At 39.2% G+C, this 21,468-nt stretch overlaps 1 protein-coding gene across 1 annotated transcript in view; it reads right to left on the bottom strand.

Moving 5' to 3' along the window:
- The window catches only part of PLCB4 (phospholipase C beta 4), a 423,663-nt gene that overhangs the window by 42,399 nt on the left and 359,796 nt on the right, over positions 1-21,468 (bottom strand). Inside the window, exon 29 of the mRNA XM_023737565.1 lies at positions 19,251-19,455. Coding sequence (XP_023593333.1) covers positions 19,251-19,455 — 205 coding nt within the window. The remainder of the gene's footprint in view (positions 1-19,250; positions 19,456-21,468) is intronic.

Below are 21,468 nucleotides of genomic sequence, written 5' to 3'. Positions count from 1 at the left end.
ACCCCACCTTCATTGGTAACTGTGCGGGAATGATCAGCATGAATCCAACTCCTACCTGGAAATAGATCCAGGCCTCACCTGCCCACTTCTCTGTCCTTGTTGCCTGCCATTCCAAGTGGTACTCTCTCATCCCCAGCTACCCAGGGCCAGGTCAAGGGATACCAGCTACAAGCACAGGGGTTCACATTACTCCCTGCACTTCAGAACAGCTGGTCCCTTCTTTCTCTCATCTGGGGCCAGGTCAGTGGGCATTGGCTGCAAGCTTGGAAATCCACATGATTCCCTCCACTTCAGACCAGCGGACTCCTTCTCTGATCATAGCTATTCTGAGCTAGGTCAGAGCATACAAGTTAAAAAGACAGTCCTTCAGATTGCCAAATAGGCAAACACCAGCCCTTGCTGGCTCACTGTCCCTGTGGGTTCATTTTTCCCTGAACGACTCGCAGAACTCATGGGGACTATCTATACCTACAGTTACCTATTATAACCAAAAATGATACAAATCAGGAGATGCATAGAGCAAGAGGTTCTGGGAGGGGTCCCAGGGCAAGGCTTCCATTGTCCCTGGGACTGTCCCCAGGGCTGTGTGACCTTCCTGAGAGCAGATGTTCTTGCCAACCAAGAAGCCCACAGAACTTCCATGTTTAAGGCTTTTTATTGGCTCTATTGTAGTCATGATTGGGGACTTGCTGCATAGTCCTGGTTGATTGAATCATTGAAAATGCATGATTGATTAAATCATGCCGCCCTCCCTTCCTGATGTTAGCCGATCAGGTATGGTCTGTGTAGCCCCCACTCATTTGCACAAATTTTCACGTGTTGCCTGGCAATTTTGGAAAACAAAAACACTTTGATTACTTGGGAAATTCCAAGGGTTATTTTTCGGGAACCAAAGACAAAGGCCAAATGGAGCTTTTTGTCTCACAATCCTTGAACATCTCATAGCATGCCTTTGTGTATGGTCATAGGATAAGTTCCTAGAAGTTAGAATTATAGGTAAGGGTATTTGTCCTTTGGTAGTTATTGCCAAATTACCCTCCACAGAGGTTGCATCCATTTATTCTCCTACCAGGAGTATATAAGGTCTGTTTCACGTTATCACTTGTGGTCCTTAAGAACTCTTTGTGCCATGATGGGGGATATGGACAAATTCACCCTTAAATCTTACTCAGGAGAAATCACAGATAATTATATTTCGGAAGTTAACGTTAATGGAATTTATTTTATCTATTTTTGATTCTTAAGTATGAAATTTTTCAAACATATACAAAAGTAAAAAGTAAAATAAACTCCCGTATACTGATGATGCAGATTGAACAATATGAACATTTTGACACATTTCTTTTATCTATACACTTTTTTTTTCCTCTCTCCTCTGTCTGCTAAAGTATTTTAAGGCAAATTTCAGACAGCATAACATTCTACTCCTAATTAGTTCTTTCTTCATCTCTAAAACAGAAGGGCATTTTCTTTCAGAACCAACCCTACCAATACCATAAGCAATAAAATTGGCAACAGTTCCTTATTATCATGTAATACACAGCCCATATTAATATTTCCAAGGAGTCCTAGTGGCGCAGTAGTTAAGTGCTTGGCTACTAACTGAAAGGTTGGCAATTCGAACCTACCAGCAGCTCCACGGGAGAAAAATGTGGCAGTCTGCTTCTGTAAAGATTTACAGCCTTGGAAACACTATGGGGCAGTTCCACTCTGTCCTACAGGGTCACTATGAGTTGGAATCAACTTGATGGCAATGGGTTTGGTTTTTATTAATATTTCCCCACTTATATTTAGTTTGATTGAATTAAGATAAAAAGTTCACATCGTGTCAGATAATTATGTCTCTTACATCTATTTTAATATAGAATACTCCCTCCTATTTAATTTTCATAATGCATAGATTTGTTAAAGTGACAGATGAGTTGTCCTGTAAAACATCCCATACTGTAAATTTTTCTCAATGTTTCCTTGACATGTCATTTAGATCTAGGGCTTGACATTTTTTTTGGCGGGGGTGGTTAAGAAGACCTCATACGAGGAGCTTGACGTCGTATGTATCACATCGAGACACGTGAAGTATGACTGTCCCACCGCCGTGACTGTTAACTCACTGAGTTGGCTCAGGAGGCAGCAGCTTGATATCTGCATGGCAGAATTGCTTTTCTCTCCCCACAATCAGCAGGTGATCTGCTTGGTGATACTTCGGCGTTCAACAACACAGTGGCACTGATGTCTCTTCTCAGCTGGCAGGGTCTGCTTCCATTTCATAGTGAGGAAAAATGAAGTTCAGATGGCTCCTCTGATGCCAACTCAGCTCCTTCCTGTTTAGGACCCCCATGCCCAGTGGTCATGGCCACCTACCTCATGCAGGAAGCTACGTCAGGAGCACTACTATGTCAGGCTTTTTCTTTGAACCATCAGAATGCCACAAAGAGGGCATCATTAACTCTCTTTGAATATGCGAAGACACAACTTGACCAAGCCAGACTCAGTCCAGCTGTGACTGATTCCCCAGTGCTTTCTCCCACCATTTGTTCATACCGTCATGGGACAAAGTGAGGTTTAAACCAGGGCTTCCAACCAGTTCATTCAGGTTCAAACCCCTGCTGAGAATTTCCATTTTTAACAAGTTCCCTGCTGAGAATTTTTGTTTCAAACAAGTTCCCAGGCAATGCTAATGCTGCTGGGGTAAGAATCACCAGGGGATCTTGTTAAAATGTAGATTCTGATTCAGTATATCTAGGGTGGAAATGCAAATTCTCAGCAGGGGTTCAAACCAGAATGAACCAGTTCAAGGTTCTGTTTTAAACTGTGCCAGTCGAACTCACCTGCCCTTTCTAGGAGAAGACCTACCCAGTTTACGCCTCCCAGTGTGCTCCCACATTGGATGCCCTCTGCTCTAGGCTTCTCACTGGCACATTTCAGTGATGACCCACAAGGCTGGCTTGTTAGCAAATACACGCTTGCTTATCTTTAAAGATATATAATCAGTTTGGGGCCTGAAGAAGAGTATTTGGCATTTGTAAGCAGGTAACTGGTAGTCCTTCCAGTATGAATAACATATAATATTTTAATCACTTAAAACCAATTATAAAACCCACATGGTAAGACATTAAAGAATAAAATAATTCATAATCCTTCCATCCTATCCACACTATTTTCATTTTCATAAATGCTTGTCTAATTTTTCTACATGAATACATATTTTATTTTATATAGTGTGCTTATAAGTTATATAATCTGCTTTTTCATGTATTATTAGCTTACATTATATCTGAATAGCTGTGAAAACTATTTTTAGTAAATGGGTAATGTTCCATTGAATTTATGTACCAAACTCTTCCCCACTGGTAGATATTTAGATGGGTTCTCAATTTTTGTGTAGCAGATGACTTCCCAAGGAATATCTTAGCTCACCTTCTTCAGCCTTTTTTTTAATCAGAAAAGTAATAGTCCAGTTATATAATACAGCAGCTCCTACTAAGCTTCAAAATAGTTATTAAAGAATTATTAATGGAAGAAATGAGTACTAAGAAAATAAAGCAGAATTAAGGGAGAAGCTGGTAGATGAATATTCACTGCAGTACCATTCACAATAGCCAAAAGGTAGAAACAACCCAAGTGCCCATCAACAGATGACTAGATAAACAAAATGTGGTATATACACACAACTGGGTATTATCCAACCATAAAGAGATATGACATTCTGACACATGTTACGGCATGGATGAACCTTGAAAACATTATGCTGACAAATATTCCAGGCATAGAAATATTATACGATTCCATTTATATGAAATATCTAGAATAGGCAAATGCATGGAGACAAACATTTACTAATGATTGCCAGGGGCTAGGGGGAGGAGGAATGGGGAGTTATTACTTAAGGGGTACTGAAATTCAGTTTAGGGGGATCAAAAATATTTGAAAATGGATAGTGGTGATGGTTGTACAACGTGATGAATATAGTCAACGTCACTAAATTGTACACTTAAAAATGGTTAAAATGGCAAATGTTTTGTTATATATATTTTACCATAATAAAAAAGAGGGTAACAAAGGTGCCCACAGAATTGATTACCAATGGTGACCGACAAAAAAAAATTGTAACTCAAAAAAAAAATTGTAACAAACTCTTAGGTGCACATCTTTCATACAAAGCCACATGTTTAAACTCATCAGGCAGGCGTCATCATTGTTCAGGAGGATCCACCTGTCCCCCAGACCTCCCAAGGTCCTGTCACAGCTTGGTCTTGGAGGCACCACATCTAGAACCCCAGTGGTATGCTTCCTGTTTACTGCAGCAATGTATTGGTCTTAGCCTGTAAGGCACACTCTATACCACTATGACCTAGTCAATTCCACACATTGTTTTGTATCATATAGACAAGTTAACTGAGATGTTACTGTCAGCCATAGGCTGTAGGGTTATGTAGATACAGCCTAAATTATACAACAAAATAAGATGCTACAGATTTATCCATTAGTCGGATAAATATCATTACTTAAATCCATTCTCAATTATCAATACTAACAATTCTAGAAACTACTGGGAACTAGTTATGCTGCCAGATCCTGAAATTCTGCCGTATTATTTGGGTTTGTTCAAATTAAATCACATGGGACAGAAGGAGATTACTAAAGGACTAACTGCCTTGGGCAAGGCTTAGGTTCCTAGGTTATTTGAAATGGGTGTTTCATTCCTGGCCATTTAAAAGAACACATTAAATGCTTCTAGGACGTAGTATAGATTTGCCATGTTATGGCAGTGTTCATTCCGCAGCTGGAGTTATAGATCAACACAGAGGGCAGCAACTGCATACTTGGGACAACAACCAAACCTGCTGCCATTGAGTCTATTCTGACTCATAGCGACCCTACAGGACACAGTAGAACTGCCCCATAGAGTTTCCAAGGAGCGGCTGATGGATTCAAACTGCCGACCTTTTGGTTAGCAGCTGAACTCTTAACTACTGCGCTACCAGGGCTCATATACTTGGGACAGTTTCACCAAAAATTTTCAGCAAAGGGCAAAGGGCTTGCGATTAAGGAGTTAAGGCCTGTCCCAGCCTCTTTCACACAATTCTTTCTATTGTAACTCAGTTTCTCCTCTGGCAAATATTCCCAAGTTATAAAAAATATCAAAAAAGAAACTGATTTTTAATAACCACATTTAAAATACTGTAGAACCAGAAAATTAGAAGTCGTACTTCAAATATATCATACCTATATACTTGAATAATTCTATTTAAAAATTATTTTTCCTTGTCTCAGCCCAGAAAAAACATTTGAGGAAAGGGTCAATGAATTTGGCATAAAAGTTTATTAGTGGTTACCAGCAGCGGGAGGGAGGGGATGTCACTGTTTAGAAAGCACTGAGTTTCTGTTTATGGTGATGGAATATTTCACAACAATTGTTGGTGATAGCTGCACAACATGATTAATGTAATCGGTGTCACCAGATAGTACATGGGAAAAAAGTTGAATTGGCAAATGCTGTGTTATATATATTTTTAAACAATAAAAATTTAGTATATTCTTGGTCGAAATTTTGCATATTCAAGTAAATCTAGTATAGTTCTTTGGTGTCAATTTGATGTTGCACTGGGCCTCTTTCCTCTTTTTGGGGGAATACTGTGCCCGGCTATACTCCCATTTAATTCAGGTTCCACAGGACAAACCACTGTAGCAAAGATTAATTAAAAACCCTGATCAGCATACACTGGCACCTGAATGTACCTGTTTAGAAACGAACCATACTGAACATCTACAGAACCCACAGGATGAACTAAAATTTCCTAGAAACTTGGCAGCCACAGCAGGGGCTCCAGAACCTTTCTTTAAAAGGAAACAGTTTGCTTCTTTGCATTTGTTTCTGTCTTCTAGGCTTAGCTGAAGTTTTGCTCATTTGTATATTTCTTTTAAAACAGCATCTACTTCTGGGTTTAGTGTCCTTTCTGAAAGGCTGGTCTCTCCCAGTGAAGACTTTCCATGTATACTCTGGGTTTCCCCGCCCTCCTCACTGCCCATCATTTGTTACTTCATATTGAGCATAAAGCCTCAATTCAGGCATCCGTTGAACTGAAAATTCTGCAAAAGACCTTTTAAAGTGTTGAAAAGGAAGGATATCACTTTGAGGACTAAGGTGCGCCCGACCCAAGCCATGGTATTTTCAATCTCCTCATATGCATGCGGAAGGTGGATAATGAATAAGGAAGACCAAAGAAGAATGGATGCCTTTGAATGATACCATGGAATGCCAGAAGAACAAACAAATCTGTCTTGGAAGAAGTACAGCCAGAATGCTCCTTAGACGTGAGGAGGGTGAGACTTAGTCTCACATACTTTGGACATGTTATCACGAGGGACCAGTCCCTGGAGAAGGACATCATGCTTGGTAAAGTAGAAGATCAATGAAAAAGAAGACCTTCAATGAGATGGACTGACACAGTGGCTACAACAATGGGCTCAAGGATAACAACGATTGTGAGGATGGCGCAGGACTGGGCAGCGTTATGTTCTGTTATACGTAGGGTCGCTATGAGTCGGAACCTACTCGAAGGCACCTAACAACAAAGAACTGAAAAGAAGATAGTGATTCCTTAGAAGAGACATTCAGATACTTACTGATGTTTTAAGAGAAATCCGCTTTTTGTTTGTTTAACCACTGCTTTTCAAGCAATTGAGTGCCTCAGTCCTGAGCACCAACCTTGGCACCTGAACTTCCCCACTCTCGACCTCTGTGCTCAGTCCTGGCCCAAGTTCCCTCATATCCTCCACTCTCCTATTTCTAAATTATCAAGAGGCAGAGGCAGCAGAAAGGTACATTTCCCCCCTGACTGGCTGCAAAGTGAGGCTAATAAGGATCAACATATACCTATAACTATGATTTTGAATTAGCTCTTTTGGCATCTACCAAGATTAAGCATTTCCCAGACCTCATTTCTTAGAATGGTTTGCTAGAAGATACAGTAGGTGCTCAGGACAAAAGAATCCTCTGGTCAAAGAAGACTGGGAAATGCTCACGCTTCTCCCACTCTTGGGCACTCATAGTACATCTCAAGGGACTTGGCAATAAAAAGCCTGTTTAAATTTGCTTAGCCTATGTGCACTAAGGATCAGCATGGATCCAATTCCCAAAATGAGATTGATCTAGTCCTCCCATTCCCACCTCTCCATCCTCATCACTGGCCACCTGCATGGCACACCCTCTCTGACCCTAGCCATCTAGAGCTAGGTCAGAGCTTACAAGTTCCAAGGACACCATCCTTCTGAATGCCAAACAGGCAGATGCCAGCTTCAAGCTTGGGGAGTCCACATGACACCTCAATCTTCTGACCTGCTGGCCACAAATCGGGCTAGCTTCTCACTACCTTTTCAGGATGCCAGCTGCAAGCTCAGGAATCTACATGACACCCTTACTTTCTGACCTACTAGCTCTTACTATCCCTTTGGGTTCAATAATTCTCTGGAACGACTCACAGCACTCATGGAGAGTATACCACACTTACGATTACCGATTTATTACAGCCAAAAGAGATATAAAGAAAGATATCCCTAGGGTAAGGTCTAGGAGGGATCCCAAGGCAGATCTTTTATGTCTTAAGGGATGTGCTACCCTCCCAAGAGCAGATGTTCCTGTCAACCAGGAAGCTCTCTGAGCCTTAGGGTTCTGGGCTTTCATTGGCCTCACCATGTGGTCATGATAGTTTACATCATGTCTCCCGAGGGTAGTCAACATTGGCCCACCATGTGAGTCTTTTCTGGTCTGGCCAGCTCCAACTCGTTAGTATCAGGTGTGGTCCAGCTCTCAGGAACCAAGAACAAAGGCCAAACTGTTTTCTGCACCTCACAGCCTAGTAATTCCCAATATAGTTCACCATAATCCATCTTGCCCTTCCCCTCTGGAGCTTTCCTTCTAAGAGAAATACTTTCTGTAGTTCAAATGAGGCCATAAAAATAGATATCACTGCTATTATGCATATCACATTTCCAACAAGTATTTAAGAGAGAGAAGAAGGTATTTTAGCATCCATGAAGGATAGGACAACATGAACAACTTCAAATTATGTCAGGAAGTACTGAGATTAAATCGAGGAATGGCATCTTAATAAAAGGTGATCCTCCACTGGAAATCTCTGATACAAGAAACAGCCAACTATCTTTGTACCAGTTGCTGTCAAGCTGACCCCAAATCATGGCTACCCCATCTATGTCAGAGTAGACTTGTGCTTGATAGGGTTTTTGATGGCTGATTTTTCACAAGTAGATCACCAGGCCTTTCTTCTGAGGTGGACTCAAACTTCCAACCTTTTATTTAGCAGCTAAATGTATCAACCTCTTGCACCACCCAGGGACTCCAACCATCTTTGTAGGGGGAGATGCTGGGCAAAGTGGACCAGGCACCCCTGCGATGCATCTTTAATCCTAACAGAGGTGGAAAGGGGAAATGGCCAAATAAACAAAGGGTCACTTTATCTTTGTGTACAGAAATAGCCTCGTTGCAGACGAGGAGAGACATCTATAGTTAAGAAGCAGCGATAAACTCTGCTCAAGGAACAAAGTGATAAGAAGCTCAGGAAACAGAACACAGAATGACATTTAAATGCAATGCTGAGGCTTCATAAATTTTGGAAGCATTGCATCAACCCCCTTATTTGTTCACCTCCCTAACATTCAGTATCAATAAAAGAAATACAAACAATAAAACACAACAAAAGCAACAATGGGTGGGGAAAAAAGAATACTGACTCTGGTTAAACTGTCATTCGCCCTGGAACTGTTTCTTGTCACCAACAGCAGTGGCTCATAGGGATAAAGCTGTATCGTCAGTAGTGTTTGTAACTACAGATAAAACAGTGAAGACAGCCCAGTACTTCCAATCTCACTGGATTTCACTAAGGAAGAATGTGTCTTAGCACTCAATGTACTACTTCTATTCTGTGTATGAGTGTGAGAGTAAATGAGAGGACTGTTTTTTTTTCTTTTTGGGAAGTAGCAAGATGACACTGAAAACATTACACTGAAGTTTCTCAATGCATTCCTAGTCATGTCTCTCCTAAATGTTACTACATTTTTTACATCGAAGTTTAGTTTCTGATAGTTAAGAGATTTCAACTCTGTTCTTCATTCCAGGGTTATTTTACATTTAGGCTGCTGGAGAAACAGAATTCTCTATGAAGAGTTTAGAAGTGCATGGTGGCCATCTTTGTTCTGTTATTTGTGTGTCCTGGGAGTTATTATGGAGCCCTGGTGGCACAGTGATTAAGAGCTCGGCTGCTAACCAAAAGGTCGGCAGTTCGAGTCCACCAGCTGCGCTCCTTGGAAATCCTATGGGGGCAGTTCTACTCTGTCCTATAGGGTCGCTATGAGTTGGAATTGACTTGACGGTGACAGGTTACTTAATTTTTTTTGGTTTTGGGAGTTATATCGTACTGATGGGAAGGAGAGCAGTTGTACTAAAATCCCCTGCTCTGTTGGCTGAGGGTCCAGAAAGGAAAACAGGGGACTAACATGAGTGGAAAAGGGTAGTAGAGGTTCAGCAGTAGAATTCTTGACTGCCGTGTGGGAAATCCACATTTGATTCCCCACCAATGCACCTCAAGTGCATCTACCATTTTTCTGTCAGTGGAGGCTTGTGTGTTGCTATTATGCTCAACAGGTTTCAGTGGAGTTTCCAGAATAAGACAGACTAGGAAGAAAGGCCTGGTAATCTACTTTTGAAAATCAGCCAGTGAAAACCCTGTGGATTACCACAGTGCGATTCTGTTGTGCATGAGGTCGCTATGAGTCAGGGAACAATCTGACAGCAGCTAACAACTATATGAGTGGAAGAGGGTCAGGATGGAAAAAATTGGCTCTAAACGTATCTCATGTGGCCCAGAGTTCAAGTCCTCTAGACAGCAGCACATGCAAGGAGGTAGGGTTAGTTACGGGCAACTGTGAAAGTACCATCATTGGGGATTCATCATCATATGGTGACCTCATAGCACAGAACCCAATAAATAGGTGACTGGAAGATTCTAGCAGCCTTGGTGGCACACTGGTTAAGAGCTTGGCTGCTAACCAAAAGGCCAGCAGTTCGAATCCACCAGTTGCTCCTTGGAAACCCTATGGGGCAGTTCTACTCTTTCCTATTGGGTCACTAGGGTTACTAGGAGTCATAATCAACTTGATAGTAATGGGTTTGGTGTTTTTTTTTTTTTAATGGTAATTCTATTTTTAGTTTTTTGAGGAACCATCACAGTGTCTTCCACAATGGCTGTACTATTTTGCATTCCCGTCAGCAATGGACAAGGGTTCCAATTTTCCCACATCCTTGTCAACATCTGTTATTTTCTGTTTTTGGTTATTTATTTATTTATTGAAGCCATCCTAGTGGGAGTGAAAGGGTATCTCACTGTGGTTTTGATTTGCTTTTCTCTGATGGTTAATGATGCTGAGCATCTTTTCATGTGTTTGGTGGCCATCTGAATGTACCCTTTGATGAAATGTCTATTCAAGTTCTTTCCCCATTATTTTTTAATTTGTCCATTTTTTGATTGGGTTGTCTTTTTGTTGTTAAGGTGCTGAATTTTAATATATATTTTGGTTATCAGATTCATATCTGATATATGGTTTCCAAAGATATTCTCCCAGTCAGTACCTTGTCTTTTCACTTTTTTTGTAAAGTCTTTTGTTAAACTAACATTTTTAATCTCTATGAGGTCCCATTTATTTATTTTGTCTTTTGCTACTCCTGTTTTTGCTTTTAGGTAATTCATCATTAAAAGCTAGGCCCCGAGAGTCTTGCCCCGGCATTTTCTTCTAAGAATTTTATGGTTTTAGTTTTTACATTTAGGTCCTTAATCCATTTTGGATTTTTTTGTGTGTGTATGGTGTGAGGCATGCATCCTGTTTCATTTATCTGCATGTGGCGATACAATTTTCCCAGCACCAATTATTGAAACGACTCTCTTTTCCCCATTGAATGGACTTAAAACTCTTGTCAAAAATCTGTTGACCATAGATGTGTGGGTTTATTTCTGGACTCTCAATTCTATTTCATTGGTCTATATGTCTATTATTATAGCAGTACCAGGATGTTTTGATTACTGGAGCTATATAATACGTTTTAAAATCAGGAACTGGATGGTGTCTAGCTAGCATTACTGAACATTTTGATCAAACACGTTATAGGAAAATTCTGATCAACAGGGAGAAAATATACAACAGGATTTCAAATTCTCATGAAATCCAAAATTTCTGGAGCCATTATGGCTAGATAAACCCCCTAAACTATTGCCCGAGATTATCTGTAAACCTTAAACTGAAAATATCCCTTGAAGTCTTCTTAAAACCAAACAACAGTTTAGCTTAACTAGTAAAGAATGTTTGCCTTTAGCATTGTGTTCTTTTAAGAACTATCTATATGGGATCAAAGGCTGTGAGTTTACATTAATAGGGGAGAGACAGTTCAGAAAAGGAGGGTGAGAATGGCTGTACAACTTGAAGAATGTAATCAATGCCACTGAATTGCACATGTAGATGTTAAATTGGTGTATGTTCTGCTGTGTATACTCTCAACAACAAAAACAAATGAAAATAAACTATAAAGAAATTCATAGAATTGTTGGTGCTTAAAGACAATCCCAATAATGTTACTTATGCATTGGAATTCTGAAACTTCTCAGTAGGCAGAGAATTAAATTTTTCTTAGGATGATGAATTGCTTATGACAAAATAATTTTTTAAAATATTTTATAAAGTTTTTGGTGTAAGTTCACACAGCAAATCAGGTTCCCATTTAACAATATCTATACATATTGTTCAACGACATTGGTTACATTAGTCATATCGTGTCAACATTCTCATTATTACCGTTCTGATTATTCTGTTTCCATTATTCTTGCTTCCCTGCCCACCCCCTGATTTTCTTATCTTTGCTTTAGGGTAAATGTTGACCGTTTGGTCTCATATATATGACTTTTTTTTTTTTTAAATAAAAGGAGCAGAGTACTCACAGGTGATACTGTTTATGACCCAATCTGTTATTTAGCTGAAAGGTGATCTCCAGGAGTAGTTTCGGTTTAAAGTCTAAAGGGTATCTCAGGGCGATAGTCTCGGGGGTTCCTCTAGTCTCCGCTGGTCAAGTAAATCTGACCTTTTTTTAATAAAGAATTTTGGTTTTGTTCTACAATTTTCTCCCATTCTATTGGGGACCATCTACTGTGGTCCCAGTTAGAACGGTTGGTAGTGGTAGCCAGGCACCATCTTGTTCTTCTGGTCTCTGGATAGGTGAGGCAGTAGTTCATATAGGCAACTGGTCCTGTAAACCAGTTTCTTCTTTGAGTCTTTGGTTTCCTTCTTTCTCTTTTGCTACAGATGAGTAGAGACCAATAGTTGTATCTTAGATGGCTGCTTGCAAGCTTTTAAGACCCCAGACGCTACTTACCAAACTAGGATGTAGAACATAAACTTTACAGACCATGTTGTGCCAATTAACCAAGATGTCCCATGAGACTATGGTCCTAAGCCTTCAAACACAGTAGCCAGTCCTGTGAGGTGTTTAGTTATCTCTGGGAGGTATCCATGATTGTGGCCCCTCTGTGCTTTAGTATATATATAAATGTAAGTACAGCACATATAAACATGTATATAGATATGCTTACAGATACACCTATATATGCTTACGTACATATACACATATACCTTCCTATACACATATATGCATACATAACCTATATAATCACTCATGTATTTTTTGGTTGTTATTGCTATTATTGTCAAATTATGTATGTTGTAGCATTTGCCAATAATGTCCCTTATTCTTATGTATTACCTAGTGTCATCATTTACCTTGGTTGTGCTCATTTCACCAACATTCGGTGTTTCTCATCATCAAAACTAACAAGTGTCTACTGTCTAGATAGTGATTCCCTCTCCCTTCCCCTTCTATCCCTGGTAACTACCAAAGGATGCTGATTTCTGTATGTATACCTTTTTTTTGCTCTTTTTATAAAAGTGGGATCATACAATAGTCGTTCATTTGTGCTTGACTTATTTCACTCAGCATAATGTCCTCCAGATTGATGCATGTTGTCAGATGTTTCGCAGACTCATGGTTATTCTTTATAATTGTGTAGTATTCCATTGTATGTATATACCACATTTGGTTTATCCATTGATGGGCACTAAGGTTGTTTCCATCTTTTTGTTATGTGAATAATGCTGCAGTGAACATAGGTGTGCATGTTATTTGTGTCACTGCTATTAGATGTCTATGGTATATACCTAGGAATGGGATTGCTGGATCACAGAGTATTTCTATTTCTAGTTTTTTCAGTAAGCACCATAACATTTTCCAAAGTGGTTGTACCATTTTAGAATCCCACCAGCAGTGGATAAGGGTTCCAATCTCCCACAACCTTGTCATCATTTGTTTTCTGTTTTTTTTGATCAGCACCATTTTTGCAGGGGTGAGATGGTATCTCTCTGATGGCTAATGATCGTGAGCATCTTTTCATGTGTTTGTTGGCCGCATGAATGTCCTCTTTGGTGAAGTGTCTGTTCATGTTCTTTGCCCATTTTTTAATTGGATTGTTTGTCTTTTTGTTGTTGAGTTGTTGAGGTTTTCTATATATTTTAGAGATTAAACCCTTATCAGATATACCATTCCCGAAGATCTTTTCCCAATCTGTAGGTTCTCTTTTTAAACTTTTGATAAAGTTTTTTGATGAGCATTAAGTATTTAATTTTTAGGCAGCCCCAGTTATTTAACTTCTCTTCAGTTGTTCGTGCATTTGTAGTTGTGTTTGATAATCTATTTGTAAAGAAAATTAGGTCCCATAGTTTTGTCCCTGTATTATCTTCCAGGAACTTTATAGCTTTAGCTTTAACATTTAGGTCTTTGATTCATTTTGAGTTAGTTTTGTGTATAGTGTGAAATATGGGTCCTGTTTCATTGTTCTGCAAATGGATATCCAGTTTTGCCAGCACCATTTGTTAAAAAGAGACTGTTTTTTCCCTACTGAATGGACTTTGACCCCTTGTCGAAAATCAGCTGCCCACAGATGTACGGATTTACTTCTGGTTTCTCAACTCTATTCCATTGATATTTTTTTCCCATCCTTTGATTTTTAACCTGTTTATGTCTTTGTGTCTAAGGTATAGCTCTTGTAGACGACATATTGATGGGTTTTTTTTTTTTTTTTTTAATTTCATTCTGCCATTCTCTGCCTCTTGACTGGTCATTTCATCCATTTACATTCAGTGTGATTATTGATAGGTATGGAATTACTGCTGCCATTTTGTTACTTTTTTTGTGGTGTTAATGGTTTCTTTGTTCTTTACTTTCTGTGATGAGTTCTTCTTGTACATGGATTTTCTTTTCCTTTCATTTGTTATTGTTGTTTTTGTGTTTACTGAGTCTTTTTGATTTTCTTCTTCTTTGTTTTGTAGATTTATTACTTCTTTGTGGTTACTCTAAAGTTTACATTTATCATCTTAAATTTAAAACTGTTATATCTTGGGATCGCCTTGACATCCTCTTCATATGGAAGTTCTATAACTACAACATTCATTCCCCCTTTTGATTTGAAGTTGTCATGGTTTACATCTTTATATCTGTTTCCCTGTAGTCAACTTTGTAGCTTTGTTTTACTTTTTCCAAGTCTTTCTCTAGCTTGGCATTTGAGTGATGCTGTCATGTCTCTTTATCTCAGGTTGTCGTTTGATGTTGCTAATTTTCTGTCCAAAGGATTCTCTTTAATACTTCTTGAAGGGCTGGTCTGATGATTACAAATACTTATCATTTCTGCATATCTGGGAATGTCCTAATTTCACTTTCATTTTTGAAAGACAGTTTTGCTGGATATACGATTCTTGGTTGGCAGTTCTTTTTTCTCAGGGCTTTGTATATGTTGTCCCATTGCCTTCTTGCCTGCGTGGTTTCTGATGAGAAATCAGCACCTAGTTTTATTGAGGCCACTTTGTAGGTGATATTTTGCTTTTCTTGGGCTGCTCTCAAAATTCTTTGTCTTTGGTTCTGGACAATTTTATTATGATAGGTCTTGATGAATTTATTTTGGAGTCTATCCTGTATGGAGTTCATTGAGCTTCTTGGATAGAAATCCTCTCATCCCAAAATGGCCATGCTGTGGCACACCAGCAGGCAGGGCACGGTCGATCCTCGAATTTCTGTTTTCCTGCTGGTCTCATTCTGTCTCTCCTTCCAGTCGGTGCTCAGTCTGTTTCTTCAACCTTCCATTTGAGGTTCTGGGATCTAAAGTTGTTATTTGTGTCTGTTTTACTTAGTTTCGTGAGTTTTTGTTGTCGGGGGTTGGTATGTGCCTGTATCGACAACGCCATCTTAACCAGAACCTCTCCTGACAAAATAATTTATTGTAGCACTTTCTAAAAACTAAAGGGGAAGTGAGGGGGAAGAAAATATAACCAGTGGGTTTTTCGTAGGCTCGTTAAAAACTTTTGCTAGTATTAATGGAGAAACTGCCATGTTTCTGCACTGTTCCGGGAGCTCATTTAATTCCCATGTATAAGGTGGGGACTGCTATTCCCTCTGTGCTGCAGACAAGAACATGAAACATAAAAAGGCTAAGTATAACTTGTACAAGGTCAAATAGCCAATAACTCACTGGGCTCCAGTCAGTGTTCTTATGTAGTATCTGCTCTGTGGCCTCAATGAAACAGCATCCAATCAGTGCCCAGAAAAATAGACAATCACAAAGTAGGAGCTCAACAAACTATTTTTCTTTTCCTTTTCTACTCAAATGGCTCATTTTTATGGAATGAATTATAAAGAATTTCATTTGAAATTTACCCCATGTAGAGGCAAAATGTTAAAATCTTTCACCATGTTTGTTTACAGAACTATTTCTGAAATGTATTCTGTATTTATCATATACTCCCTGCTTTCTACATGCAAGTATATGGGACATAATTTAATTCATTTGATGATCCCTCCTGGCCATCACTGTGTGGCAGTGCAGGCAGCTTCCTGGGGTTTGCCACAGAGCTACATGCCCTCTCTCTCACACACACTGCAGGCCTCCCGTCTGCTTTTACTATACACTTGTCTAGCCCCATAGCACCCCATCCTAGCCTCTTTTATTTGCTCTTAATTCTGTTACTGTATGTTGTGGCTTCTAATATGCTTCCTTTTTCATGAAAACCAAGAAATAGAGGAAAGTGTCTTTACAATGGATTTTGTAACTGAAAAATCCTTATGGCTTAACTTAATTTTTAAACCTGCAATTGGGTCACTAAAGTTGAGGATTGGTTGCAGAAACTCTGCTCTCCAGAGAAGCATACATTAATAAAAACAAATAAAAAAGCAACAGAAGTCCCCAAACTCCCCAAACAAAACAGCGATATGTTCCAGTATAATATAAAAATTATATCTGTATCTATGGCACACACACATGTACACATATTTTTCAGCCCTAGCCATGTTACAGACTATAATGATAAGCTCTTCACAAGAACACTATGAGGGAGCTACTATTACTGTCTTCACTCAATAGGTAAGGAAATGAGGGGCTTGAGAGAGGTTACGTCACTTTTCCAAGGTCACCCAGCCAGCAGTGGAGAGTTAACATTTGAATCTTGGTTAATTTGATGCAACAACTATGCTGTGTAGTTTTCTTATGTTTCAACAGGCTCTGGGATTACAGAGGCTCTTCGTTTTCTTTTAATGCTCTCGGCTTATGTTCCAACTCATAGCCATACTATAGCACAGAGTAGAACTGCCCATAGGGTTTCCAAGGAGCAGCTGGCAGACTCGAACTGCTGACCTTTTGGTTAGCAGCCGAGCTCTTAACCGCTATGCCATCAGGGCTCCCTTGGCTTAGTTAGAGGTTACAAAAAGTTAAAAGGTTTGACTTTAAGCAAAATCTTATGGCTTGGTCCAGGTTTTGATTCCTCCTGTTAACTACCTTAGTTAAGCCAGAAATTTAATGAAATTGAACTCTGTCGTGGATTTGGAAGAAAATCCAACCCTGTTGCTAGTTGAGCTCAATGTAAATCTTTTAGTGAGGCCAACTGATAAGAGATCTATGGTTCCACATTATTAATATCTTCTTTTCATCTTTGACTACTGTGTAAATGTATCCTTCACAAAACATATTTATAGAAGTTGATAAAAAATATAAAATTATAGTATTGTCGATTTTAATTCGTGTTAGTTATGTTCTACAAAGTTACTGCAGACACTGAATTAGTGAACTTAACCACTGACCTGTGAGTTTCTGGTCACAACACTTTCATCAACTGATCAGTATATAACCTTGTGTGTTTCTGTTTAAAGACACCTTATTTAATATATATTGTTGATTCCTTAAGACTGAATGCATAGCCAATAGCACTAAATCTCACGACTGAATGCAGCCTAACACGTGTTTTCTCATGTACTTTCATCACAGTCTTTTGTGCTCAGGAACACTAGACAACATGTCAGCACTATGCTTTAGTGCCATTTTAAACAGCACAATAACCAACAAAAGCAAAAATATGAAAAACATGGCACTAAATAGACTATGAAAAGGACACTTGTTTATAGTATAAAAGCTACCACAAGAGGGCAGAGTGTCACATTGTTCGACCTGACCTGGGAACCTGTGCTCTGTGCATGTCCATGAAGGATTGAAAAGAGCCACAAGTATCGATTTTGGAGTCATAAATAAATTCTAGCCATACGCATATTTGCAAATACATAATCCATGTATAATGAGGATTGACTAATTTTTTTATTGTGATTTAGTTGAAAGTTTACAGAACAAGTTTGTTTCTCGTTAAACAGTTAATACACAAATTGTTTTGTGACATTGGTTGTCAACCCTGCAATGTGTCAACACTCTTCCCTTCTCCACCCCGGGTTCCCTGTTTCTGTTTGTCCAGTTTTCCTGTCCCTTCCTGTCTTCTCGTCTTTGCTTTTGGGCCAGTGTGTCCATTAGTCTCGTATACGTGACTGACCTATGAAGCACATCCCTCACGTTTGTCATCGCTGGCTCTATAGACCTGTCCAATCGTTGGCTGAAGGGTGAACCTCCGGAGTGACTTCAGTACTGAGGTAAAAGGGTGTCCGGGGCGGGGGGCCATACTCTCAGGGTTTCTCCAGTCTGTCAGCCTAGCAAGCCTGGTATTTTTCTTTCTTTTTTTTTTTGTGAATTTGAATTTTGTTCTACATTTTTCTCCCACTCTGTTCGGGACCCTGCTGTATTGTGGTCCCTGCCAGAGCAGGCGATGGTGGTAACTGAGCACCATCTAGTTGTTCTGGGCTCAGTCAGGTGGAGGTTGTAGCAGTTGTGGTCCGTTAGGCCTTTGGACTAATCTTTCCCTTGTGTCTTTGGTTTTCTTCTTTCTCCTTTGCTCCAGCTAGAATGGGAGCAATAGATATATCTTAGATGGTCGCTTACAGGCTTTTAGGACCCCAATCGCTACTCACCACAATTGGATGTAGAACATTTTCTTTATAGACTATGTTATGCCAACTGAGCTAGACGTCCCCTGAGACCATGGTCCCCAGCCCTTAGCCCAGTAGCTCTATCCCTGGACTGATTGATTTTAAAATAAGAAAGGACCTTAAAGATAATCTAGCCTTGTTCTATAGACATACAACGGAATATTACTCAGCCATAAAGAATAATGAAGTCCTGATACATGCTACCACATGGATGAAGCTTGAAAACATGCTGAGAGAAGTTAAGTCAACTACAAAAGAACAAATATTGTATGATCTCACTTATATTAAATATTTAGAATAGGCAAATATATAGACACTAAAGTTTATCAGTGGTTACCAGGGGTAGGAGGAAGGGGGAAAAGGGGAGTCATTGTTTAGGAAGCACTGAGTTTCTGTTTATGGTGATGAAAATTTGGCAACAAATATTGGTGATGGTTGCACAACATGTTTAATGTAATTGGTGTCATGAAATTGTACATGTAAAAAACACTGAACTGACAAATGTTGTGCTACATATATATTTACAATAAAAAAGTAATGCAAAAAATAATAATTTCAAGATGATAAAAGCCCATTTATTCCTGTAAAAAAAGATAACCTAGCCTTGCCTTTTAATTTATTACTATGAAGACCGAGGTGACTATGTATCCTTAATCTTTTCAAGGTTACAAGCTTTGGTAGCACTTATCAGAACCAGAATTTATTATTGGTATTTTTTTAAGCATGGAAGAAATGTTTCATAATCTTGTGACGTATGACCTTATCATACTCTGTAATCAAATATTTAGCTTACCTCCGAATCCATCAGGCACGTATGTTTTAAGCACAATATTGCAGAAAATGGTTGGCAGTGATAATGGTTTATTTCCTTCATTTCGAAGGGAAATGTGTCTATAGCCTGCCTGGAGGCCATCCAGTGGGAGAATCCTCTGGCCAATCAGCTTATTGTTATCATCGTACACTGCTATTCTCAAGACAGCCAGGTCCGGGAGGATCACCTACAAACAAAGAATAGGGCTTTTCATGGATTTTTATTGTGGTGGTGGTGGTGAGAATATACATACCAAAACATTTGCCAGCACAACAACATCTACATTTCCAATTCAAAGACATCGATTACATTTTTCATGTTGTGCCATCATTACTGCTATGCTTTTCCAAAATATTCTACCACCTTTAACATAAACTTAATGCCCCCCCAATAAAAATTCCTCTTATTTCCCCCTCCTTCCCATCTCTGATAACCATTAATAATCTTTGTTTTCTATATATTTGCTTATTTCATATACGTGAGATCATACAGCATTTATCCTTTTGTGATTGACTTATTTTGCTCAGCATGATGTTGTCAAGGTTCATTCATATTGTGGCATACATCAGAACTTCATGTCTCTTTACACTTGCATAATATTCCACTGTGTGTCTATACCATATTTTGTTTATCCATTCATCTGTTGATGGACATTTTGGTTGTTTCCACCTCTTGGCTATTGTGAATAGAGCTGCGATGAACACTGGTGTACACATATCTGTTTGTGTTGTTGCTTTCAAGTCTCTTCGGTGTATACCTAAGAGTGGAATTGCTGAGTCATGTGATAGTTCTATGTTCAACATTTTGAGGAACCGCCAAGCTGTTTTCCATATGTCTGTACCATTTTACATTCCCACCAGCAACAAACGGTGGGTTCCAGTTTCTCCACGAGCTTGCCAACATTCGTTGTTTTCCTTTCTTTTTTTGATCATTTACATTCTAATGGGGGTGAGGTGATAGCTCATTGTGGTTTTCATTTGCATCTAACAGCTATTGATATTGAGCATCTTTTCATGTGCTTGTTGGCCACTTGAGTATCCTCTTTGGTGAATTATTTATTCAAGTCCTTTGCCCATTTTTTGATTGAGTTGTTTGTCTTTCTGTTATTAAGTTGTAGAAGTTTTATATATATATTGGATATTAGGCCCTTATCTGATATATGGTAACTGAAAATTTGCTTCCAATCTGTAGGTTGTCTTTTCACTTTGTTGATAAATCTTTTGATGTACAAATTCACCAATTTTTACAATGCTGTTCCCAAGAACCACAACTCTAGGAATCTGAATCATGTCCATGTTGTTGTTGTTGGGTGCCTGTGAGTTGATTCCAACTCATAGTGACTCCATGTGACAGAGTAGAACTGTCCCATAGGGTTTTCTTGGCTATAATCTTTATGGAATCACTAGGTCATTCTCCTGAGGAGCCAGTGGGTGGCTTGGAACCATCAACCTTTCGTTTAGCAGCTTAGAGCTTAACCATTGCATCACCAGGACCATACCCATGCTGCTCTTAAATACTCTTTCATGGTGAAAATAAATCCATGCTCAATTTTCATTCCTAAAGTATACTGTACAAGCTACAGCATCTGATTCAGTGAAAGAGAACAGGTTTCCTGGAAATCATCTCATCAAAAATTTTAGATGGAATGGACGTTAAAGACTACTAGTCCAACCCTTGTCATCTCTCCCCATCCTTATACCCATGTCATGAGTAAGGAAACAGAGATCCTGAGAAATATAGTGACTTTCCTAATCTCACAGATGGTCAGCGACAGAGCTGGGCCTGGGAATTGTGTCCCTGACTAATCCTGCAAACTTTTACTACCTGTGCTGCTTCTGTGATCTAACTCTGCCTATTTTTAAGAACAGGGAGATAATTTTTTTTAAAGCTTCATGTATAAAAGACAATTTATATATAAATTAGGAATCTTCTTGCTTCTTGCATTCCTCAGTTTTAAACATATTTTGGGATATAAATACAATAAGATGGGGGCAGCTAGAAACATTAACACACTATGATCCCAAGACATCTACTCCTGCCATCCCCAAACTGAATACATGGAAATAAATTCTGAGGTCAGATGGCAGAATACATAAAACAGCAACACGATGAGAGTAAATGTAAGGTTCCTTAATGGTCTTTAATCTGGAATGCCTTTTTACTGGCTAAGAGCAACCAGGACACCTTGTTGAGTTGAGTA

The sequence above is a fragment of the Trichechus manatus genome, unplaced genomic scaffold, assembly GCF_000243295.1.
Source record: "Trichechus manatus latirostris isolate Lorelei unplaced genomic scaffold, TriManLat1.0 scaffold00104, whole genome shotgun sequence".
NCBI classification, from domain to species: domain Eukaryota; kingdom Metazoa; phylum Chordata; class Mammalia; order Sirenia; family Trichechidae; genus Trichechus; species Trichechus manatus.
Note: the sequence above shows the minus strand (reverse complement) of the source record. Positions and strands in the feature narration are given on the sequence as shown.